This window comes from Mastomys coucha, unplaced genomic scaffold, assembly GCF_008632895.1.
Source record: "Mastomys coucha isolate ucsf_1 unplaced genomic scaffold, UCSF_Mcou_1 pScaffold14, whole genome shotgun sequence".
In the NCBI taxonomy this organism is placed as follows: domain Eukaryota; kingdom Metazoa; phylum Chordata; class Mammalia; order Rodentia; family Muridae; genus Mastomys; species Mastomys coucha.
The window spans coordinates 60,460,985-60,487,980 of NW_022196896.1; the positions used below are offsets into that span (position 1 = coordinate 60,460,985).

Sequence of the window (26,996 nt, forward strand, 5' to 3'; positions counted from 1 at the left end):
CTTGCACAATCAATCTTATACTTGTTCTTCTTTGAAAAGGCATCGTTAGGTCTCCAGATCATAAATATTGGACCCACTACACTCAAAGCATTGGGGTATAGCAAAAGTGACCTTCTTGGGCTGTCTTTTGGCCCTGAGTATATCCAGACACTATTGTGGATGCCAAGAAGTGCTTGCTGGCAGGATCCTGATATAGCTGTCTCCTGAGAGGCTCTGCCAGAGCCCTACAAATACAGAGGCAGATGCTCACAGCCAATCACTGAACTGAGCACGGGATCCCCAATTGAGAATTTAGAGAAAGGACTGAAGGAGCTGAAGGTGTTTGCAACCCCATAGAAAGAACAACAATGTCAACCAACCAGAACCCCCACAGCACCCAGGAACTAAACCATCAACCAAAGAGTACACATGGAGGGACCCATGGCTCCAGTCACATATGTAGCAGAGGATGGCCTTGTTGGGAGAGGCCTTTGTTCCTGTGAAGGTTCAATGCTCCAATGTAGGGAAATGTGAGGGCAGGAAGGCAGGAGTGGGTGGATGGGGAAATACCTTCATAGAATCAGGTAGAGAGGGGTAGGATAGGGGGTTTCTGGGAAAGGGAACCAGAAAAGGGGATAACATTTGAAATGTAAATAAATAAATTATCCGATGATGATGATGATGATGATGATGATGATGATGATGATGATGATGATGATGATGATGATGATGATGATGATGATAGTGAGATCTTCTGCTCTACAATATGATTCTGGGTGTCTCCACTGAAGGTTTTTCTTGCATTGTACCTTGTTTCTCCATAGCCATGGTTATTTCAACTACTACCTGTGTATTGATATCTGACAGGCACTAACTATCTGTACATACTTTCTCAATTTCAAATCCCCATGCTTAAAAACAAACACCGACTCAGAAATGGATTGAGATTCTCTGCTGATAGTCTCTCTTCCAAGAAAAATATATTATCTTTTTAAAGAAAATTTCATCATATAAAGCTTTCTCAAATTTCAAGATTTCAGCAGAAATATACAAATTACATTTAAAACACAATTAAATAAAAAAAAAACATGTAGAACTTTGGTTAGATATTGTTACTAGAAGTTGTGAACTCAAATCTTGATTTTCATAGTGGCTCCTCAACTGTACATGTATCCTCTGTTGTACCTTGGAATGGAATGCTTTTTTTAACCTTGCCTGTTTATCCACCCAAACTATTCCCAGGGGCCCTCAAATACATATTTCATACAAGACTTTCCATGAAATTCTCTTTGCAAGTCCTAGGCAGAATAAGACACTCCTCCAGTGCATTCCTATCGTACATGCCATGGCTGCTATTGGAGAACTTTAAAAGTCTATTTTAAAAGTTTAGACATTTCCTGATCTCATCTAGGAAGCCACTAGACATTTTGAGATACAATAGTTTTACAATGGATTACAAGACTCCTTTGAATTTTTCAGAAAGTTTGTATTGGCTCCCAAACATCCTTTAAGTTGCATTAACAGTAAGTTTAGTGTACACAAACCCATTGATTCCATTGATTTCATCACAATTTAAATGCTCTAGTATTGCCTCTGCTTTATTGAAATGATTAACAGAGTTGTGCTATCATTTCTGTGATCATATATTAATTTCCAATCATCCTAGTCACATGAAAGCAACCATGATACATGTATTTTCACCATGGGTGAACAGGGCTGACTGTGAGGACCATTCTATAGGTCAGAGCAATGTTGTACCTTTCAGTAACAAGTGTGTGGCTTGATCACAGAAGTATTGGAAACTTCACTTCCATATGATTGGTTGATATAAGTGAAAATGTCATTTAACATCTGTCATAGTCACAAAGGGTTATCAACCATCTGGTTGCCTCCTTCTAGAGTTATATGTTAGTCAAGAATTTGCCTATGGTGTGACCTATTACTATGCTAATGTAAAAATAGAATTATAAAGCTTACAGTGGATTTTTACAAGAATTAGCAAGTTGCAATGAAGTTATTATGAATACACATTCCGTGGTTTACTTGTAAGTTATATTCTTTGTATCAAACAACTTTTACAATATATTTATGAAAATATTGATATACACACAATGTCTCTGTAGAGGTCCCATGACAATACAACTGAATAAGGTTTTATTTCTTGGTGTTCTGTATAACAAAAGTCTAAATAATAGCTATTTCAATAGATTTTGCTATTTTGGTAATTTGAAGCTTACATGTAAAGCCAATATTATTTAGATTTGACAACCAATGTTGGTATAGAAGTTATAGTTTAAGAATGAATATATAAGTCAAAATGAATTAATAAGAAAAACTAGTAGACAAGTAAAAGAAGATTCATTACATTTTTTTTATTTTAAATAAAAATTTAGTTCATTTTAGTGTGTGTGTGTGTATATATATATATATATGTATATATATATGTGCCTAAGTGTATGTATATGTGCCAAATTATGTGTCCAGTGCTCATGAAGGCCAGAAGAGAACATCAGATCTTCTGCACCTTAGTTTACAGATGGTTCTTAGCTGCCACGTGGGTACTATAAACTAAACCAGGTTATGAGCAGTACATGCTCATAACCGCTGGGCCATCACTCCAGGCCCTATTCATCACATTATCTGAAGCTGATAAAAATAGTAATCGGGTGTAGCATAGCAGTGTAGTCAAAGGAATATGCATTTGTTTCCCACACTGTTCTTCACAATACTCTGAGATGTGCATTATCTATAACTTATAGGAAATTGAAAGTTATGTACTTTCATTTTCAATGTAGACCTACACCTTGTATTGTACCAAACACAAGTGGTGTAAGTGTTAGGAAGAAGCCAGAAAACAGCCAAGACTGGGCTTTGTAAGGATGTTGTAAGGCCTTTTATATTTGATTGAAAGAATAGGAAAGCAAACAATAGATAGGAACACAAATATGAAGAAATCTTAAAGAGAAGATATATTTTAGAAACTGAAATCACTCACAGATAGATCATGCATCTATGAACAGAAGAAGGTAAGTGTTTATTACGGATATCTTTCTCTCACTGAGACATCAGGTGTACTCTGTATATTTTTGGAAACACCACTTAAAGACTTTGAAATCTTCAGTGCTATTTTCAGCATCTAAAATAAAGTGGATTGTTAGACATAAGATACTCATAGGTTAGATAAAATGGTGTTTTCCTTCAAGGGAACTGTAGAAAATGAAGCAAGCCACTATTCTACCCAATGACTGTAATTGGTGCATGCTGACTACCAGTGTAGAACATATTAACTGGCCAACTGCTATAACCCTTCTTGGCTTCGCAGCGTGTGCCCTTTCACACTGGACTTTATTGTCTGCATGTGCCCTACAGGCTGAGAAAACCATACAGTAGTTCTTTCTTGAAAATGATCAGCTGAATTAATTTGCTACCTTTGTGTATCTCTATGCCTTTACATCATGTCTTCACATATGATTCTCCTGATTTTCCCTTTTTGTTTGCTGACAATTCCATGCATCTATGCCATGGGTTTTGAGCAAATCCAATCCCAGCCCTTCCACTAAGTCCTCTCAAATATTCCCTCCATCACATGTCTTCCAAGCTGCAGATAAAGCTGGCCAACATTCCAACACTGATGGCTGGCACTAGGAATGTCCCATCCCAGTTGGAAAGCTTTCACTGGCTGATGCCTGGTTGGAGGAAGCCTGTCTTCTTCAGTGACTCCATAGGGTTGAAGTTTCTATGTCCAATGAGTGGTCCTACACCAATGCACTTCCTGTAGCATTTTTTTTATTTGAAAACCCTATGTCTCCTACAGGATAGTTCTTAGAGGAGTCCCTAGTATGCAACAACTTCAAAATATACTCAACAAAGGTCGATGGAATGAGTAATACACAAACTAAACTAAGCTAGATTCTTAGTTCCTGATCCAAATTTCCAAGTAAACAATGGCAGAGGGATAAATCTGGTACAATCTCTACACAAATCAGATTTTTTTTTCTGGTTCTCTATATAACTTCTGTCTCTGCCTGCCTGCAAGTATTTCACATGACCTCTATATTATTCAAAATGTTCTTCAAATCCTGCTACTATGACCATGACAGTAAATTGCTCTTGACCAATTTTGTATTGTATATGGTGTGTTTTACAGCTTCCATGTGGTTAAATTACTGCAATGAGATAATATGGTAATTGCTACCATTTTACCAGCATAAGAAATAATCTACAGGATAGAGAAAACCATGGTGTTACTTCCACACCTGGTTTGGCAATTTAGTTAGTAACTCCCACAGGAAGCCAGGATAAAACTAAAGTGGTTGCCCCTCAGGCTGTGCTATCACATCTCCCTGCCCAATTTCTAGAACATCCTTATTTTCTTCCATCTTCTTTAGAAAGCCAGGTTTATGGAGGGAGAATTGACCTATGAATAATTTAAGACTGTGTTTTGAATGCTTAGAATGGAATATCAGCAAGTGTGTTGTTTTCTGCGGCTGTGGACTAATTAGTGCCATTTTCTGCTTTGCAGAACTGTTTATTTTAAACATCTACATATATACAAACACATTAATGAATATATATCCTTCTAAAAACTTTATACTAAAAGTTGCTTTTAAAATAGGCCAAGTATTAGGAAACAAAAATAATGTGTATGTGCCAACATTTATTTTTTCTTCATTAGTAACTAATTACAAAGAAGAATTGAACCTTGCACTTTATAAAATTGTGGCTTAGAAGAGAAGCCATCTCTCTATTCTGAGAATTTGCTGTGTAAGATTTTTACACAAGTAAAAATTTACAGAAGAAAATAAAATGCTGTACTCTCCCTAGACCATGTTGTAACATTATTCTTGAAGAAGGGAGATGATACTGCTTGGTCAGACCACCTGAAGTATTTCTCTTTGGGTTTTGATTGATTTGAGCCAAGATGTATCCACAGTGTAAAAGAATGTTCTTTGTGCTATATTACCAATATAGGTTAATAAGATGAGTACTCTATGGAATATACTATGCTGAATATCACAGGCCTAAACCAGTCATTAACTGTAGTATACTCCTTTTTTGTTAAAGGAGTCAAAATTCTAAAACCTGAAAAATATAGGAAAATGAAATTTTATATGTATAGACACTGTAGGTACCAGAGCAAATAACAGGTTATAATCACTCAGAGGTCACCATGTTCTTTGTGATTGCAAAAAAAGAAAATATATATTTCCTCTATATAATGGCTTTGAAGAATCAGCAGATAGAGACAGAAGAAACAGGGAAGGATATCAGGGCCATAAAAACAGAAATCTGCACTGACCCTTGGATCATCTAGCTGCTTCTACAAGATACAATTATAATTCAAGATAAAAATGTCAGAATTCTTCTCAACCCCTGCTTTCTGCTCAAAGCTAGAGTATAGTGATCTGCCATGAGAAGGAAAATAGAAGGCAGCCATGTGGTTTCTGTAAAACTTTCTGGAGAGTCACAAACATAGATATGAGATATTCAAATCTTTTGAGGCCTTCTGTAGGTCAAATCAGTCTTCAAGTTGTCCACTGTGTTATACTCAATGGATAGTGTTCAAGGTTGCTCTATCTATGACAGCTTACAGAAGATCCAACTGGCCTAGGAACTGTTGTTCACCAAATAGGAAAGATGAGTCCTGTGTTGATAATAGCTGCTTAAACTGTAGATGCAATATGAGGGTCCTCTCCACACCCCATTCATAACACATATATATAACTAAAGTGAAATGTTCCATATGAATAATGAATATGAAGAATTCCACATCAAGTAAAAATAAAATAAGAAGGATCACATAGGATGAAAAGATACATTACAGTAGTAATCTAAAACACCAACTTTATTAAGAGGTCTTAATCTTTTTGGGAGGGCGAGGGGGTTCGAGACAGGTATTCCTGTCCTGGAACTCACTCTGTAGACCAGGCTGGCCTTGAACTCAGAAATCCTCCTGCCTCTGCCTCCCAAGTGCTGGGATTAAAGGCATGCACCACCACTGTCTAGCTAAGAGGTCTTAATCTTAAAGAATGTTAGAATCTAGATTAAAATAACTATTTATGTAATCAACATAATGGAAGAGAAATCTGCAGGAGCAAACCATGATGAAAAGTTAGAGCCCTGTGTATGGCGTGCTAGCATTTAGCAACTATTCATAAGAATGCCACCTTATAATTAGCAGTAAAGTAGGTGTAATTAGAAGATATTAACTTAAGCCAGGACAGAGAAACAAGTGCTGCACATAATCTCATATATTAAAGTAAGACACTCCACCTAGATGTGTGCTCGTGACTCACATTAAATAGACAGGGTTGGGGAAGGTGGATATGGGAGGCTGCCTCTGAGCAGTGTATATTGAAGGCGTCTGTAGAATTAAGATACTAGATGTCAGTAACACAGACAAGCTAATACAAGCTAACTAAAACCTAATAAGAACAAAGAGAAAAAGACACCAACAATTGGAAAAGCATTCAAAATGGAGAAGAAAATAAAATCTTTATCATATAAACCCAAAAGAAATTCTCCACATCAATATGTAGTACTAGAAACAGAAAACATTAAATTAGAACTTACAGATTTTGATTTGAAAATGATTTCCCCAAATGTATTTCTGTTGTTTCATTCTTAACTTTTTGTTAGCATACAAAGGAATATGTTTCCCTGGCTATCTTAGTATTCCTTTGTTGTGAAGAGACATACTATGACCAAGGCAACACTTATAAAGAAAAGCATTTAATTAGAGCTGGCTTATAATTTCAGAAGTTTTGTCCAGGATTCTTACAGCCAGTTGCATGACAGCAGGCAGACAAACATGGTGCTGGAGAAAATAGCTCAGAGTTCCACATCTGGATCCACAAGCAGCAGTATGAGAGAGGTACTGAGCCTACCTTGGGCTTTTGAAACCTCAAACCCCACCACCAGTGGTACACTTTTTTGAAAGGGCTCACTTCCTAAACATTTCAAATGGTGTCACTTACTGGTGACTAGGCATTCAAATCTATGAGCCTGGTTGTGGAGGGCAGGGGGACATTCTCATTCAAGCTACCACACTGACCTAAATTAACAATATAATAACTTCAAGAATTTTTGAAGTGATGTATTCAAAAATGAATAATCTTGAATAATCTTTAAAACACTAAAATATGTATCTCTACATTTTTAGCTATTTTTTTCTAAATAAAGTTTATTACTTAAAAGCAATAAACTATGTCTTTTCTCACAAAATCAGGTAAGACCATTATTAGATTATGATTATTATTGATAGTATAGTTTATTTATGTTTCAAGAATTGAGTTATAAATGATTTAAAAATGTGTGTATATAATATGTAATACCATATAATGTATAAAACATATAATACAAACAGGCAAGTTGACAGCAATTTGCAAATCAGTAGCTAAGGGATAGGTGAGTTTCTCTTATCTGTTATCAGTGTATCATTTTTGCACAATTTAAATATCGCAACTTCTATCCCTAAACAAAAGATAGATTAGAGAGGAGATGGAATTGGAGAAAGAGATTCTCTCATGTATCCTCACAGTAGAAACTACTGTGAAAATATTTCAACAAGAACGTGAAATTCAGAAAAGTTGAACCTGTTTTAAGCTAACTATGGTAAAGAGGTCTTAGGAGCCAGGCAAGGTGGATCAGGAAGCAGGAAGCATTGGGCATCCCTATGAGTTTGAGCCAGTGAGGACTACACAAAGAAATTAGGAAAACTAGCCCACCTTCAGACCTACCTAGTTGCACATCTATATGAACCAGAGTGCAATGAATAATATCAGGAAGGGCTGAAAGAGCATCGCCCACTGGAAAAATAACCAGAGAAATAATTCCTACCTTGTTGACACAAAGCCATTAGCGCTTTTGAAATAATCCAGGTGTAAATCCTTTATTTTACCATAAGTGATCTTAATTGCATACATTATTTCATGAGTACTACTCTGAAGATAACTTTGAAATATTTTGCTTAAAAATCAAAGATATCTAAAGTAGAATAATTAAAAATTATATTGGAGGAGTCTTTCATATTTCACACGAAAAATATGAGGGCAGAAAAATTAACAAAACAATAACACAGAATTGAGTCTCAGAATATGTGATGTATAAATAATAGCATCAAATAAAGAAAAACAATAGAAATAAGGAAACATAGATTTTCAAACATTAAAATAAATCCTCCAGTGATAAAATACTAGTGTTCTAATTAATAAAATTTTTAAAAAAATCTAAGTGTGAAAAGTTTTACAACTTGCAATTTTCATTTTTAGTTTCTGGTACAAGATGTAAGAGATTTGTAAGTCCCCAGAGGAAAGTGAAGGTATAAACTGATAGGGTAGGGTACAAGAATATTCCAGGGAGAAAATTGCTACAGCAAAGGTCTGGAGGCAGACCTGGGGAGTAGTGGGGTGAATGGATAGGGTTTAAAGTCGATGACCACAAAGAGACATAAAACTGAATCTCTCCCTTGCAGAGTGATTGATAGCTGCACCATGTAATTGCTAGCTTGCTTGCATGCTCCAGCATGACAAATATCCGGGCATTTTGTCAGTGTGATTTCATCAAACTTGGCACACCACATTGCTTATGAGGTTTAAAAACGATAAAGTTTATAACAAACTAAGAGTTCTTCAATCACACTCTCCTTTCTCTCTCTAATTCATTTATTCATTTATTTACCTTTTCAATAACGACTCCACTTTCCAAACCTGAAACCTGATCACAATTTAAGGATCCTATACTCAAAGTTTTCTGTCTTAATAGTAATGGTGGTTATTAGGAAAATACAATACTTTGAGTAAGATGGCCATCAGTACTTACTCCGCTATTAGGCTAGTGTTCCTAGATACCTATAGTTTATTTTTGTTGTAATTATTCATTTGTAATTTTGTCTATGTGTGTTATCTGTGTCTCTGAGTATGGAGGTATCTATTATGTACACAAGAGTACAGGTACCACTGAGGCCAGAATAAGATGACAGAGCACCTGGGACTGGTGTTACACCCAGTGTGCATGCTGGGACCTGAACATAGAGTCCTCTGTCAGAAGAGCTATCCCTTTGTAGCTCTTACACATGCCATTCTGACAAGGAAGGATTAGATTTAATTTCTTAACTGATCTTTATTATATATCAAAATTGTAAGTGCATCTTGCAATAGCTGTTTCTGTGTCATTGATAGACTGGGAGTTTATTTAACAAGTACTAAGTCTTTTTTATATACTTCATATTTTATAAGTTATATATATATATTACATGTATATGCAAATGATTTCCTCATCTTCTTTCTCCTTTTCCAACTCCTTCCAGATCCACCCCCTCCTTACCCACCCAACCTCATATTCTTCCATTCTATTTTTAAAAAAGGCACATAAAGCCACAAAAAAAGGAAAGAGAAAACATTTTTTATGATTATATGGAAACTGTAAATGTATTCAAATATAATCAGGCATAAAAATTAACCTAAGCTTATGGGACAAAAAAAAATCTTAGAAAATATAAATAAATTAAGGCAAACTGATTAGTTGAAAAATATTATATTTCTTTATATTTCAGGGGTATGATGATGGCTATGGGGGTGAATATGATGACCAGACCTATGAGGCTTATGATAATAGCTATGTGACCCCGACACAAAGGTAAGGCATTTACTAGTGAATCATATTTCCAGGTGTTATCTGTATGCATGTGAATTGTAGTTACATTAAATCAAGCAGTGGATTTAATCTCCATTCCCTTCCTAAATTATCAAATTGCTTACTTAAACCATAAGAGATAAAATATAGTAACTCTATAACTGCAAGCAAGGAAACAATAGTGTGTAACCTGAGTAAGGGTGATTATAGTACCAGTGAACTCATTGGAGAGTCATACTAAACTAAGCCCCACTGTGTATAGAAACTATTTTAATGAGCTTGTAATTTAATTAAAAAAGCAGGCATCTTGCTCAATGTGCCACTTTTTACAAGCCTGTAATTCTTATTTATAAAGCAAATCACAAGGAAATGTTATTGATAAGCTGAAAATAAACAATTGAAAAAATATCTCCTGAAATAAAAGTTATTCATCTTCTTTCTCATCAATATCCGTAAATTGTTGAATACCTTTTCACATTGACATAGAATTAGTAATGTTGATAAATTTGCACTGTTTGGAAGTCAGATTTAGTGAGATATTGCTTATAACTGACAATATTTACCCATTTAGCACCCCCCTTGTGGGAGGCTCACAAATGTCAGCTATAGTGTAACAAGCTCCATAAATAACATATATGTAGAGAATTCCAGAAGCCCCAAAGTTTCTCTTTGCAATGATACTTGTTATCATCCACTTGCACCTTTTCCTTGACACACTATGGAATCCACAATTTGGTTTTATTGCTGTACACTTGCCATTCCTACAATGTCATATAAAGAAACGACAGCCCTTTTTCTTTTTTAAACATTTTATTAAGTCATTTTATTTATTTACATTCCAAATGTTTCCACCTTCCAGGTTCCCCCTCCCAGAGTTCTTCACCCATCCTCATTCCCCTTTGCCTCTGAAACGGTGCTCCCCCACTCACCCATCTCCCTCATGATCCAGCCACCAAGCCTCCTCACACACCAACTCCCACCTACCACCCCACCAGCAACCCCTTCCCAGGAACATCAAGTCTCTACAGGATTAGGCACATCCTCCCTTACTGAGACCAGACAAGGATGTCTTCTGCTACATATGTGCTAAGGGCCACAAACCAGCCCATGTATGCTCTTTGGTTGGTGGATTAGTCTCTAGGAGCTCTGAGAAGGCCAAGATAGTTGATACTGAAGTTTGCCTTTCTTTTCATGAATATTAACATGTATTTATCATTAATGAGATTCTCTGTGACATTCCCACTAATGTCTTTCTCATGTCGTTATGGCTGTACCTTCTGCCTCTTTCCCCTTGCTTCCTCTCTTTCCGGTCCATTTCCAAGGCCCCAAAGGACCTTCTTTCACTTTCAAGGTCTTTTGTTGTTATTTCAGTTTCTACATGTACCAGAAAATAAGTAAAATTTGTCTCTGACTCTGTCTTATTGCACTTGATATGATAATCTCCATTTTAATTCATTTTCATGCATGTGGCAGGATTTCATCCTTTGTATGTAGTAAAAAAAGACTCTGATGTATATGTACACACATAGATTTTTTTTTTTACCCATTGTCCTAGGTAGGATTACTATTCATATGATGAAACACCATAATCCATAGCAATTTTGCAAAGAAGGGGTTTATGTGGCTTACACTTCTGTATCACAGGCCATTACTGACAGAAGCCAGGACAGGAACTCAAGTAAGGCTAGAACTTGGAGGCAGGAGCTGATGCAGAGGCCATGGAGTGGAGAAGGTACTCTCCTTACTGGCTTGCTCTCCCTGGCTTGCTCAACCTGCTATGTTCCAAAACCCAGGACCACTGGCCCAGAGGTGGACTCACCCACAACGGACTGGGCCCTCTCCCATCAATCACCAATTTAATAAAATGGCTTGCTAGTCCGTGTTATGGAAGTATTTTTCAGTCGAGGTTCTTTCCTTCCAAATGACTTTAGCTTGTGTGAAGCCGAAATAAAGCTATCATGTACACCCATTTTCTGTAGATGTGCACAGAGGCAGAAGTCATCACTTAATGATTGTAAATAAACCTACCCACAGTCGACATGAGCAGGCAGGTATCACTTCCCCGTATTGATTTTATTGTCTTTGCAAATGGACCCAGGTAGGGTATGGCAAAAATACACGGAGGCTCTGCTTTTCGATGCTGAGGATTCGGTACTCAGTTTTCTGTAATACTTTCAATTCCTACCCACCATTCATATGGATGCCCTTTACCCTAGAGCCTTGCTGGGATGTATCGGTTTTATTTTTGTTGTTTTGTTTTTCTTTTTGTTTTCTGTTTTGTTTTTGTTTTCTTGGATAATTTTCATTTTTACTGATGCAAAATGGACTTCCTATATAATACTAATTGCCATTTCCCTGATGGCTAAGACTGTAGAATATTATTTTTCTTATTTTTATGGATCATTTGTGTTTCATGCTCTTTTTTGAGAAGTATTTATTAAAAACCATTTGAACAGTTTTCTTGGATTATTTATACTTTGACCTCTCAGTCTCATCTGCATCAAAGGAATAGGTGGCAAACATACTCTTCTAAGCTGTTGGTTGTCTCTTTCACTCTTAGGAACATATTCTTATGTAATAGTGTTTTTATCTCACAGACTCTTGTTCAGCATTGAACTATTTTTGTTCTATTAAGTTTAGAGTTGTACCCCAAAACTTATTGCCTGTGCTGGGATCATGCAATGAATATCTTTGCTTTCTTCTGGGAGCATTAGTTTCAAGTCTTACAGCAATGTCCTTTGTCTTAGTGATTCTATTGCTGTGAAGAGAAACGATTACCATGGGAACTCTTATGAAGAAGAACATTTAATTGGGCCTGGCTTACAGTTTCAGAGGTCTAGTCCTTTATCATCATGGCAGAAAGCAGACAGACATGGTACTGGAGAAGGAGCTAAGAGTTTTACATCTTGGTCTGCAGGCAGCACGAGACTGCCATACAAGGCCTATCTTGAGCATGAGACTTCAAAGCCTACCTCAACAGTGACACACTTCCTCTGACAAAGACACACCTACTCCAACAAGGACACACCTCTAATTGTGCTATGCTCTATGGTCCAAGCATTGATACACATGAGTCTATGGGGCATTCCTACTCAAACCAACACATCCTAAACAGGTTAGGAAATACATATCTAATTTCATGCTTATCCATGAAATTCTCTAATTTTCCTAATATTATTTCTGTAGATGCTGTTCTTTCTTCAATGTATTATATATTTCTTGTACCTTTGTTGTGACTAGATGTATTAAAGATATGCTGCTATATCTATATATAGAGATATATAGATAGATATGTGTATAGATATGCACACACATATATATACATATATATACATATATGTATACATACATACATATATACTTACTTAGTCCTTCTGTTACATTGGCCTACTTATTTGTTAAATATATTATTTTTATTAATTGAGAGTTCCATAAATGTATACAATCCATTTTTATCATGTTTACTTCTTGCTCATTCCTCTAAGTCATTCCAGATTCACCCTTACTCCAAAACCTCTCCCAAATTTGTAGCTTCTTTTTATTTACATATTTTTATAATCCAGTGACTCCACAATGTATGTCCTTATATTTATAGGTGGAGAGTTAGGCAATGCACTGGAATGTAATCTGCCTACTAGAAAATATAGTAAATGCTCACTCCTGGGGGTGGTCTATGAGTTCTTCAACCATAGGTCCTTGGTCAGATTTACAGTAGTATTAATTGTGTGTTGCCTCCTATGCAGATGGCCTATAGCTAATCAGAACGTGATTGTTTGCCCCCTTAACATTCATGCCATTATTGGAATCATGAGTATACTGCCTTGCTGGTTATTATTGCTGCTAACATTGAACACAGCAGGGTCCAACTACTGCTAACTTTTCTCCACTGCAGCATAAATAACACCTCCCAGTGCTATGGAAACTAGAGAGCAAGGAGGAAGATGCCTGGTTATTATCTTTATTTCTTCATACCTTATGACCAAAATGTGTGGTGTCTTTAGCAACATAGTTACACCACCCAGTTATTGTGCAAAACCATAATAAAAAGTCCATAAAATAGCCTGAATTGTTTCAGGGACCTGCAAGATACTCTTAACAGTTTGAGGGGTGGTCACCTGAATCTAGCATTGAGTTTTCCTTTTCTTAAACATCTGGCTTAAATTGGAATTGTTTATGCCTATGTAAGTCCTTTCCCTAATTAAAGTAAATAGGCACTAAAATTAATACTAATAATTCTAATCTTATAATTTGTAATAATAAATTTCTGCTTTGTCAAATATTGCTCAACCATTACTAATACCAAATCTTGTGTGAGAATTCATATATAATACAGTCATTCTGGCCTACATAATGAGTTCTAAATCAATCAGAGCTACATAGTAAGAGATAGAAAGAGGAGAGATGAGAAATAGAGGTATAGAAATGGAGAGACAGAGAGTTTCGTTTAAACAAATCTGAATAAATACATCAGTGTAAATACTATTATCTCATAAAACAGTATGGAGATTTTAGTTAGTATAATCTCAGTATGCACTACAGATAAACAGATTAAATAGTAGCATTACATTATTTCTATTAGAGCACCAATATGAGAAACAGGAATGCTTAGCAATAGCAATTCAGCTGGATAATAATGTCATCAGATAGCATTATGTGCTCATAGGAAGGCTCCTTACACCCTTCTATAACTGCCTCTCTTGTGTATCCCCAGTACATTTTGAACTTGACTTGATTTATGACTTACTTTGTTCTTTAAAACTACAAAACTTCACCAAACGGCTTCCATGTTGGAACATGAAATTTGGGTTAACCTAAATCTGTGTTCCGTGGCCTTGCTCCCTCACAACGGTTCAAAAAGTAGCAGCTCAGTGATAGACAGACAGTATGGTCTGAGGGAGGTCCCTAAATGTGTGCCAACATCACAAAAGTCTGGTTGAATAAGCATTAACTAATAAAAATGGATACATGACAGTATAGGAAGGACAATACTTAATTTTTAAGTGGTGATATAATATTTTCTGCTAATGATTTCTCTGAAGAGCCATTTGCAATAAAAAGGTGTTAATAATTAGGTGTGAAAGGAAGTTCATTTCCTCAAGAATTAGTTCAGATTTTTTTCTAAGACATGACTCCTTAATTGAACTTTTAGTGTAAGACTTTCTTTGAAATAAAAATCCTACAAATAAAAGACATGAAATTAACCAGACCTAAAGACTGTAAAACTCAGTGGAAATTCCATTCCTTCCATATAGTCAGAGCAGCCAATCAACAGGGAAGGAGTGGAATTTCACAATAGCTTTTATGCTTTCACTATTGAATATATTTTATGCATTATAAAAAAAGACTGATTTATAATTAGAAAAAATGGTATAAGACTTGAAATAAAGGAGTGAAAGAAATAAAGTAAAAAGAAATATGTGAAAACATGACTCCAACATTTATAAGCAATTTGAATATTTTTAGTAGATAATACAAATCAAATTTCTATTGTTAAAGTTGAAATCAGAAGAAATGCTAACATTGAATTCTGGAATCTTAATAGGATATGTATAGTCTATCAGAAATAAAAGGGGGACCTTTAGATGGCTAGTCAGCAGATAAATATAGAGTTGTAAGAACTGTGAAGCAGAAGCCATGTGCTACCTTACCAGAGCCATTGTATTACCCACAGCAGAAATTCCAGGGGCGTTTACAAGGTAGCAGCTAAAAAGGTTCACTGGAGTTCAAATGATGGAACAGCATAATTAGCCCCTCTTTGTTTTATAAGGCACCATGAATTCTGAAACTTTCAAATGGATCAGAAAAAGTTCTGTACCAAACTATACTCAGGAGACAATTTAATTGAAGGCATTAATGACTGCTGAGCTTGATAAAAGTATAAGGATCTCCAACCATCTTTTTCCCTTGAACTCTGTCTAGTAGAAAAAGTGAAAGAATAGATCTCAGAGTTATTATGCAATCTCCAAAGTACAGAACTGCAACTGCTGTTTCCACGGTGACTCACTTTTGAGAAGCCGTTAGTTTAAAACCAGATACAGTCCAAGCTTAACACCTTTAATTGGACCAAACAATCTTTTATGCCATTTGCCACATTTTTATCTACCCCTTAAGACATTAAGATTTTCAGAGATTACCCTTCCAAAAAAATCAGTTTCATGAATATTTTGCTAACGTTTCTCAATATAAAAAATCTATATTAAAGCAAGTCATAAACATGGGAAAATAAGTTTCATTTGCTTAGATATAAATGCTCTTGCCACAAATTAAAATTAAAAGATTAGGTCTGAATTTTTTTATTTATGTGTGAAATACTAAGATTTCATAATTTCTTAGTGGAAAAGATCCATTCATTGCCTATAACAGTCACCGTATACAATGTCTGCTCTGCAGGATAGATGAGACAGTTAAGGTACTTCTAGGGAGGCATATGTAGTATGGGGATTATTGTTCACTGGCAGATGGCCACAAGGAAGAGTTCAAGCTTTATTATATGAAAGGTCAAGATTCTTGTGACTGAATTGTTATGCAGCCCCAAATGGAAATTAAAGGGAGATAGAGAAACCCATAGGTGAAGCCACCAGACATGATTGACACTTTCACTTCAGAGAGGAAAGAACTAGTTAAAGAATTAGTGGAAAGAGTTAAAGAACTAGTAGATGTTGAAACATCACTGACTTCCCCCCCCCTCTCTCCATGGTCCCCACCGTCTTGACACTTTAGGAAACAGGAGATGCTAGAAGGATTGAAGGCTTTGAGAAGCCTAGTGGAGGAGACTTATCATGACATCCAAAATTTGTAGCATACTTACAATAACTAGGAATTGAAAGGATCCATGTCAGCTGTTTGAAGGTTCTAACAATGTCATGAAATTGTAATGGAAACAGTCAGTCATGTATTGAGGTTCTAAATCACTTTTTTTGCATTTTTGAAAACATTCATTTGTTCTTTGAAAGGTACAGTGAACACATAAAATGCAGAGTGGATGGACAATCATGTTCCTAGACCAACTTTTAAAAGTTCTTTGGACCTCAGTATTCATAGCACTAAGAGTGGGAGCCGCCATTGTTCTTGCTCAGTCTGCTTACCATTGGTGTTTCGTCAGAGCCAATGCAGTAACTAGCAGCTCTGTGCTCATGTCAGGAGTGTTTATCTCCCTCGCAGCACCATGTGACAAAGGCACTGATTTCCAGTTGTAGTTAATTCCAGCAATAAATTCAAACCTTTATGTGTTACATCTATAACCTTAGACATAAAGACTGATAAATACTGCCTGGAACTTTGAACTGGATCACAATTTCAACACATTTCCAATACACACCTAAAATAACAGAGGGTACATGCATGTCATAAGAATATAGGGATTTACTTTCAGGCTTCAAAAAACTCTGACTGAAAAATTCTTCTAAAGGTGAGAAAAATCAAATTACTTAGTTATTTTTTCAGGTTGTGAGAATAAGGTGAGCATCACATTTGAAGCTGCATTTACGGAAATCCTTCTAATAAACACATGAGTGTAAAACCCACATTACTCTAATAAGCATTATTGTTACTATATTAGGTAGATAACTTCTTGTCCTGTTCTTTTAAGTGCCACCATTCACTGTAAAACTGTTCACCTCCACTTTAAAATTCAATTCGCTTTGCCAGCATCCATGATTCTATTAAATTTACAGGATTATTGAATTTGAGATGTTTTTTCACAGCTATTGCACAAGTCAGTTGTATATTCATGCTATATAAAAATCTCCACATGAATAAAATGTAGATTTCACATTGTTTGAAGGAAACTCAGTTTCTTGATGAACTTGTTAGCCTTTGAATACTTATTTTAGATATGGACCTTAAAGACACAGCATAGATATAAAGGAAATAATTAATTTTTCCAAATCAGTCACTATGTGTTTTTGATAAAACACATCACTTTAATAGGATGAGTTAGAAACTATGTTGCTCTTAGTCACATAAAGGATCAGTCTTCCACAGAATCTAGGTGTCCTAGTTTTACTAAGACCTGCTCACTCTTCTATGGAGATAAAGAGATCTCACTGTGTTAATTTAGAATTAGAGACACTCCTCAACAGGAAACTTGAGAGTGGATGGGCAAACCATACACAGCCAGAGCTCCAGAAATTAATAGTACGAAATCAGCATGAACTCTTAAAAAAGCCAGTGCATTGGAAAGGATGCCTCATGATGGTCAGGTGAGGTGAAAACCTTGTTTAAGTGGTAGGTGGGGAGGCTTGGCAATACCAAAAATAAAATAATCAACAAATAGAAAGAAACCTGTTTAATGTGTAGAGAAATGGCTTTGGAAGAAGTCAGGAATGGCGCTGAATATATGAGTGTCAGAATATAAAATAAGGAGCAGCAAACACTGTGAAGGAACTTGGAACCACACTTCATTCAGACATTGAATGCTACAACTATGTGGTCCTTATGACGATGAAGGTGGCCAAGAGTTCTAGGTTTCTAGTCTTTATTTGGCCCTTCTGAACAATGGAATCTTGAATTTTTTTTATTGGATATTTTCTTTATTTACATTTCATTTCAAATGTTATCCCCTTTCCCAGTTCCACCCCCCTGAAACCCTCTAACCCCTCCCCCTGCTTCAATGAGGGTGTAACCCCACCCACCCACTCCCACCACCTCGCCCTCGAATTCCTCTACACTGGGTTCTCAAGCCTTCACAGGACCAAGGAGTCTGGGCTTTTAACCATGGTTTCTACATTAAAAAAAAAAAAAAAAACACTTGAGAAGTAGTGACATTAAAAACAAAAATATAGATTTTGTACATTAGGAATTTCATCAAGGTACAGCCATAGCTTGCCTCAGTCCCACTGTGTCTCGGATGGCACAGAGGCCAATAGTCTCAGTGATAGGACATTGGAGTTACCTGCAGATTGTCTCTGATTAAGTGATTCTTCAGCACAAGAAATGGAACTATTGTGTAGAGTGCTCGTTACAAGCCTTTTGTGTCACCCAGGTTTCCTCACAGTGTGGCAGCTCATTGTGCCCGATGGGTATCTCAAACCACAAGCAGAAGCTACATTGCCTTTTGTGATGTACCTTGTCCCCTGAATTACATGAGGATTATGGTCAATCCAGATACAACAGCAGAGACATTAGCCATCACTGGTAGATTGACAACTTCCGTGCCTCAAGGATGGAAAACATTTTAGTAGGCATGTTTTGAAAACATAGTCTGGTATATCAGTTATTTAATAACAGTATAGTACATTTAGATGCTAGTAATATGTCGAAAGACATTAAATACTTTTTGAATTAAACTAAATATTATGCCCACCATTTTCTAAATTCTGATGTACACAACAAATGAGTGTAAAACCAAAATCAACATACAGATACTGCTTTCAAGGCCCTGGTTTTAAAGATTCATTCAGAGTTACCATTTAAGCCACTAAATGGTCTGCAAAAGATGGCATGAGGATCAGGACAATGTGTATGAATGGTTAAGGAGAAAACAAGTTAATATATAATGTGCTAGAAACCAGAGTACAAGAGAATGTGAGAGAACCTGAGAAGCTCTCATGTGGAGAATAAGAGGCAGTACCATACGGCTTTCAGGAACTGATGCTCTGCTGGGATTTTACTGGTGGGTAAAACTAAGCCAGGAAAAAGACAAAGAAATTGGAGTGTAATTTACTACTGAAGAACCACATGTACTTCCAGAGTATGCAATTATAAAGTACTTAGGACTGAAAAGGGCATTCCTTGAAACAGTAGGAAAGGCTCAACACATTATAAAGGACTAAGAAAGCATTTGGCAGAGTTCTAGATTTTCATGAAATCTAAAACCCCCTTCTCCAAGCTTATCTTTGGCTTGGGGATAAAATTATCAATGAAAATTTAAAAAGGTTGTAAGAGCCTGAGGTAAATAAAGCTTACTGCAAAGTGTGTCTTCTGGGCATGATGGAATTGTTCTCATGACCACACACCAACTATGGCTGTCTGCACAAGATCCACACAAGATGAAACCAACTGGTGTTTTAGCATGAATGGGGTAACAGGCTCAGAAACACAAATTCCTTTCATGAGAACTGTTGGACAAAATGGCTGCTGGGTGAGGAAGAGTCAGTATTCTTCAGTGGTATGATCCAGAATAGGTTGTCAATGCTCCAGTGGATGGTCATAAATTATAAAGAAGACATGAAGTTGAGGTACAGGGATGCAGAAGGCAAATGAGAAAGAAGTTAGAGGAATAGCCTTAATCGATGTGATTTAATTGCATTGAATACATGAATTGAGAATTATAAAATTCTCAAAAAAACTAAAGAAAATGAAATTTAAAAATGTTTTGCACTAAACCAATGTGATACACTAAAGCACAACACATCCTTTTTATTATGATTTTGAAATCACAAAAGCAAATCTGTCATTTGATCAATTATACTTCTCTGTAGCAAAAGCCCAGAGGATTCAATATATTTATCTACAGATACTTTGCTATATTCATGCTATAGCCATGTTTAATTTTGGTCTATTTACAATAGCTAGGAAATGGAAACAACCTCAATGCCCTTCGGTTAATGAATGGATAAGGAAAATTTGACATGTATATATAATGTATATTATATTATATACATGTGTATATAATTTATTCAGCTATAAAGAAAAATGAAATGATGACATATTCCAGGTATAGATGTAGAATCAGAAAATATGAGGCTGAGTAAGGTCATTCAGAAGCAGAAAGATAAATGCTGCATGTTCTTATTTGTTAATCATAACTCTACATCATTAGAATAGAAGTTCTATGGAGGAGAAAGTGGGGAAAATGAGCAGGGACAACTACTGATGGTATATTCTCTCTATATAATTTAAAACATACCTTATGAGTTATATATTCTGTATATATTAAATAAAGTCGTGCCACTTGGTTTGACAGTTGCCTCATCAAAGAGACACAGACTATCTACTCAGAACCCCAGTCCCTAGTACAGGAAATTTCTCTTAAAATTATTGTACATGGGGGTTTAAGATTCCCCCCAAAATAATACAAACCATTGTCTTTGTCCTTGGTTGCCTACTAGAACATGAAAGTAAGACTCTACTGATGAGATCACCACACACCAGACTCATGACAGCACTGAACTAGAACTTAACTACAAGGTTCCTTTCTGAGGACCACCTCTCATTGTGGTTGAGGTGCTCAAGTGAGAAACATAAGCAATAGTCCTAACCAGTGATATAGCCTACAAATGACAGTGACCAGCATGGCAGAAGGTGCCCAATGGTACAATAGTGGCAGTTATATCTTAGAGGTAACTAAGAAATTAATTTAATTGGACCTGTGGCCCACTCACTCAGTGGGAGGAGATTCATGTCCACATAGTTAACCAACTGTGAATGTTGAAATCATAGACCCTAGGGAAAACATTCTCATAGAATACACTACAAACACTTACTGTGCCTCACACTGACTGTAGGTGGTAATCATATCACATATTCTAGAAGATAATAAATAGACGCTGAAGTGTTATCACTACCAAAATATAACACTTAAAATAAATCTATGTAATTATCATTTAATAGTTATATAATTCTAAGTTGTATGTATCCATCATAGATACATGTATGTAACTGTATCCATACATGAATAAAATATTATGTTATATACTATAAAATATAATTTTCATTTATGAATTTAAAGATACATAGGCATAGGAATGCTAAAAGAAAAATAATTAAAAGGGAAAAAAAGAAAGATATGTTATATTAGGACAAATTTATCAGAACCGGGGACATGGCCACACCACCAGGAGGTCCTGAGGCTGTATCCCCAGAACCCATGAAAAGGTCTGGCACCATATGTGAAATCCCGGTGATCTCATGGGAAAATGGAAGGGAGAAAAGGAAGTGCCTAGTAGCTTAAGGGTCAACTATCCTGACATAGGCAGTGGTGAGCATGGAGATAGAAAAAAAAAAAGAACCAATCCTCAAGCTTATACTCTGAGCTCTTCTAAAGGCCATGGCACTATGTGCCACTACCAATTGTATACATATTACATACATCACACACGTGCATACACACATCACTTACTACCATGCACACATAGCACTTCTCAAGCACTCATCACACACATGCATCATAAATATAAGGTACATACCACACACTTACATACATGTATATTATGTACACACATGCATATATACACGCATACACACATCTTATAGCCATACATATCACACACAAGGATTAAAACAACTATAGGCTTTCATCGTATGGTTGCAACACAGTGACCTAGATGACTTAAATTTAAAATTCTTTTTATTTTAGAAAGTCCAAGTAATGTGCGTACAGCGGATTACACAGTGCCCTCAGTGACATCTGTGCCCAGGATACATGCTAATAACACTGCATGCAAGTCATTAACCGTGTCTAGTGAATTATAAATAGGCGTAACTAGCTCCTTGTTTCTTTGGCTTGGGATCAGACTGCTTACTTATGACAGAGAACTTGTGAAGGAGTAATTGGCTGCAGAGTCTGGGGATTTGAAATTAAAAATGAGAAATTGCAGAGTGTTTGAATTTTAAATTTTCCAAGCTTACTTCAAATAAATAGTTTGTGGAATTCAGCAATCCAATACTCGATAAAATTGAATTCCAGGAAACAGGAGAAGGGAACAAATGAGAAGCTGAGGGGCTGGCAGGGAACACATCAGCCTTTCCAAAGGCATCATCCTTCAACAATGCTAATGAGGCCACCATATAGAGCCTTTGCTTTGTGCAAGATGTCTAGAAACAAAAGTGTAGCCCAGACTTGTATCTTCTTGGTTAGTGTAGTTTTCTTTCTTAGGGTATTGCTGCATATTCATAGTTTGACAAAGTGTGCCTTGGACCTCTGCATCAAAATCCCTGCAAGTGAAAAAGAAATGTCTATACACTGGCCAGGGACAGTTGAATCAGAGCGTGGATCTGCATTTTAGCATAGTGCTGTACGTCTTAGGTATTAATAGAGACATTGCCATAGACGAGGCAGAGCTTTGAAAAATGAAAGAGCTCTGATGTGGGGAGGTATTCTGTGTGGAACTGTGAGAATAGTCCTACAGAAAGCAAGTGTGACAGGAGATTCAAGGATGACCCCTTCGAGAGAAGCTGACTTGACCAGCAGGAGGATGAAAACCTTCTTAGATGCAAAGATTTAATATTACCAGGCATGTGGTTAGGAAAGAACTATGCCTTTTTGCTTCACTGCACCATGTACCCATACCATGTATGTTAAAATGGGAAGGAGAAGGAGAAGACTGGGCAGGATTAGAACATAGAAGAGAGAGCTGTGCTTTATACTAAGGAATTGCTGCTCAGTCTGTCACTCAATAAAGAAAGGTCTAAAAATACAAAACTACAAGTCAATTCAAACATGCTGCTGCAGTGGTATGGGAAGACATGCAGCTCGAATTCTGATTCTCTGTTTTGCAGAAATCTATACACTTTTTAATTTTTTAATCTTATTATCATTCTCTCTTTATACCCCAACCAGTTTCCCCTCGGTCTTCTCCCCCCCAGTCTCTTTCTCCTACCTCCCCTTTCCCCCAGATTCACCCGCTCCTCCCCTTCCTCTCTGCTTAGAAAAGAGCAGGGCTCCCAGAGACATCAATCAAACAAAGCATAACAAACTACAGTAAGACAAAGCATATATCATCATATCAAGATACAGCACCTGCTCTCACTCATAGGATTCCCACAAGAAACCAAGCTACTCAGCCATAACATTTATACAGAGGACCTAGGTCAGACCCCTATAGGTTTCTTGTTCTCTGAGAGCTCCCCAGTTTTTCTATGAGCCATGTTCTTGCTGGTCCCTGATTCCTCTGGTTCTCTGATAGTTCCTCTCCCTCCTCAACAGAACTGTCAGAGCTCTGTTTGACTCTAAGACTCTGCATATGCTTCGTCAGTTTCTGGATAATGTCCCTCTGGTCTCTCTGATGATGATTCTGCTAGTCTCCAGTCAAAATCTACATAATTCTAATATTTAACAGTAAACATGTTTCATGATACTTTTACTCATGAACAGTAGAATACTTGTCTGGCATCTGTCACATGCTGTTTCTGTGATGTATGTAGCCTCATGTGTTGTCAAAACAGAATCGATTTTGTAAGTGTATGTATTCCTTACTCAGACTCAGTTATGTATGTGTGTTCAACTCCCAAAGTATGGTGTGTGGAAATAGCTCTTGAATTGTGAGTAAGTGGATTGAGAACATTACGCAGCACAGGGAAGAATACGTTTGTGGTTTGAATGGAGAATAATATGAATCATGGTTACTACACAGCCACAGCATCTCACTGTTTGCAGTCTCAGAGTAACCTACTGTATTTAAATAAATAGGAACAATACCAATGTGTACAGCACTGAAATCCTATTGACATGTGTGAAATATGACTCAACAAAAATTATCTGTATGCAGTTTAAGTTGTGTCCATTTCAAGCCAGAGTTCAGTAACTTCTATGTAGTTGTACCAAAGGCATGTAACAGTTCATTTAAACAATGCCATGTGCCATGCACCCTAATTAGTCATTTGATGGTCTTATTTCTGAAAATAATTGCTACATTCTAATAATAATTTGGGGGCAACTAAACAGAAATTAATGTCCTCATTATAAACTTTCTCACACTTCAGTTATGCAAGAAAGGGTCAAAACAAGCCAAAGATAATGAACTAAATTGGGAGTAGAGGATAAAATAGTGCCTCGTAAGAGGATTTTACTTGAAGAAATGTATGAGTGGTGTTAGATCCACAAACAGTGGCTCCCAGAAATCTATTTCTCTATTGCTTGCTGTGCAGCATTCTGAAAATACCCATTTTATGTAATGGAGATCATTGCCAAGCTGATGATAATTCTACACTGGATGCCTTACATAGATCATCTGCCTTGATCCTTAATCTATAAGCAGAACAAATATGTCACTTACCTCATGAATAATCAGCCTATATTTCATCCCATGAAAACTGATTACCATCAAGTGAAACTTAGGGAGGCATGTATAGCTATTTAATGTCTCAGAATATTTCAACTTGAAATCCTCCTTGGCACTTCAACCTTTATGAATATTAAAAAGCCAAGCCATGTGGCTCTACTTTCATTGGTGGGAGAATCTCTCATTAACAGCAGTTGAGCACATGATAGATTGTGGACACTTTCCAGAGTTATCACAGGTTATGCCCATAATACTTGAGGGTTATAAAATTATTACCGATAAAAGTAAAAACTGGAGTACAATGGGAATAAATGTTTTTTCCAAAATGACATATTCATCAAAACCTAAAAGAGAATCAATCAACATTTGTGTTGAAATGTTCCTTTATGCCAGTGGGTTTAAAAACAATAGATGATGAATATATATTTTTAAATATTGATTTCCTACACATAAGTCACTGTTCACTATCCATTGTCTCTCACAATTTGAGAGGGAGATTCACTTTCATATTCTCAACACAAATGAGAACAAAAAATGTGACAAGAGTAGCTTCCTGTTGTCTACAGCCCTATCTTATATCATGTAGTATATTCTATTGATGACCTGGTACATCTAGACTTTGCTATCACATAGAGACTGATTCTTAAACATCTACCCCATTTCTTGCCCCAGATCAAATATGGATAGCTACTCTACCTAGTATCTTGCTGGATATTTTGGGGCAGGAGTAGAAGCCACACTTTCTCTTGTCTAAGTTTTGGCTAATATCACCCTTATGGCTCTCCTGTTCCTTCTGACCTGGGCAATGCCTACCAACTCTGAAGATATTAGTATTCAGCAAGTAAAAATAAATATGGAAAGAATATTTCACACTTGTTTAATTAGTTTTCTGTTGTGCTGTAATTCCCATCAGGATATTTTCATTCCCTTTAATTATGATATTTGTACAAAATAGGCAAAATATCTATACACATAGCTGCCGGGTGTTTATTATGCTTTTATTGTGACTTTGTGATCATTATGTCATTACTTTGAATGGCTGGGGACAATGAAATTGAAAGAATACTTTAGAAGATGAGTGTGCAGGGGCACTGATGGCTTCACAAGGAAAAATACAAGGAATCATTGCTTAAAACACATGGAATCATTACTTTAAACCTGATAGCAAGTAGGTCTTGATCTAGTAAAGGTTTACACAATTTGATGCTGTATTGGAGAAATTTATTTTTAATACTGGAACTAATAGAAGATTCCCCAATTTGAGTACACTTGGGAATGCCCGTCCATCAGAATCAGGAGGTGACACAAGACTGATAAGGTGTGTGACAGAGTCTCTCTGCCAGTAATTGTCCATTATCATTCTGAATGCTACTGAAGTAGACACATAAACCTACATGTTTTACTCATTGATATTTACAGCTTTGTAGACAGAGATTTTTTACAGAGCTGATTAAATTTAATAGAAGGTCTTGAATGCCATATAAATGAACATGCAATTAAAGAAATTATCCAGTTGGTAATTTGCAGATGGATGCTAGGATGAAAATGAACCTGGGTTTGACATTTTTACTTCATGACTTCTCTTAAGAAAAGAATGCAAGAGTGCAGAGTGAATGTAGGGAAATAGTTGAGAATGCTTTCTTAAATGCTAAGTGTGGTCATATCGGTACTACATAGCTTCAGTTGTGATGTTCACATTATTGCATTATTTTTAACATGTTAATTTGCCTAAATATAGCAATTTCTTTTCTCTTTACATGTACCAAAGCACCATGCTTGATTTCTTAAATATATGAAAGAAAAAATTAAAAATTAAAAATTTAAATTTAAAGTGACCTAATTATAATAAAATGTGGTGTTTATATTTTTATTTGTTATTTCTGAAAAGTGCTCTATCATTATGTCTCTTTCATTTATTCTGTTGTTGAAGTCAGTTAAAGAGGACCCATGAATTCTGTATGAACACAGCCTGATTATTTAATTCTCAATTCCATATGATTCTATCTCATATTTTATAAAATATAAGGGAAAAGGTTTCTCAGCACTGTTACAATTATAGAAGTGTTAATTAAAATTAGGACATTATTACTGATTGAGAGCTTAGTTATTATCATGGCCTTACTGGATATAATTTTTCTAAGAGTTGGCACGTATATAAAACCTGAATTTTCTTAGGATTTACTCAAACAATACCTAGTTATTAGCATTTTATATTAAAATATCTTTAATATTAGTAAATATTTGAAAAATAAATGGGAAATAACTGGAGTATAAGAGATAGGATCCCTAACAGACTAATTTGTTATAAATTTTAACTAAAAACAAAAGAAATAAGTAACTTGGGTTTTGTTGTTGTTGTTGTGTGTGTGTGTATGTCTGTGTGTTTGTGTGTGTGTGTGTGTATGTGTATAAACTACTGCTCCATTATCTCAATACAAGCAG

General features: G+C 36.1%; 1 protein-coding gene across 5 annotated transcripts in view; it reads left to right on the forward strand.

Annotated features, from left to right (window-relative positions):
• The window catches only part of Khdrbs2 (KH RNA binding domain containing, signal transduction associated 2), a 505,791-nt gene that overhangs the window by 423,204 nt on the left and 55,591 nt on the right, over nt 1-26,996 (forward strand). For all 5 annotated transcript variants that reach the window (XR_004117844.1, XR_004117845.1, XR_004117846.1 and 2 more), the window contains one exon: nt 9,533-9,615. Coding sequence is in view for 2 of the 5 variants with exons in the window: in XM_031367080.1 (XP_031222940.1) it covers nt 9,533-9,615 (83 nt within the window). In the remaining 3 variants the exon portion in view is untranslated. The remainder of the gene's footprint in view (nt 1-9,532; nt 9,616-26,996) is intronic.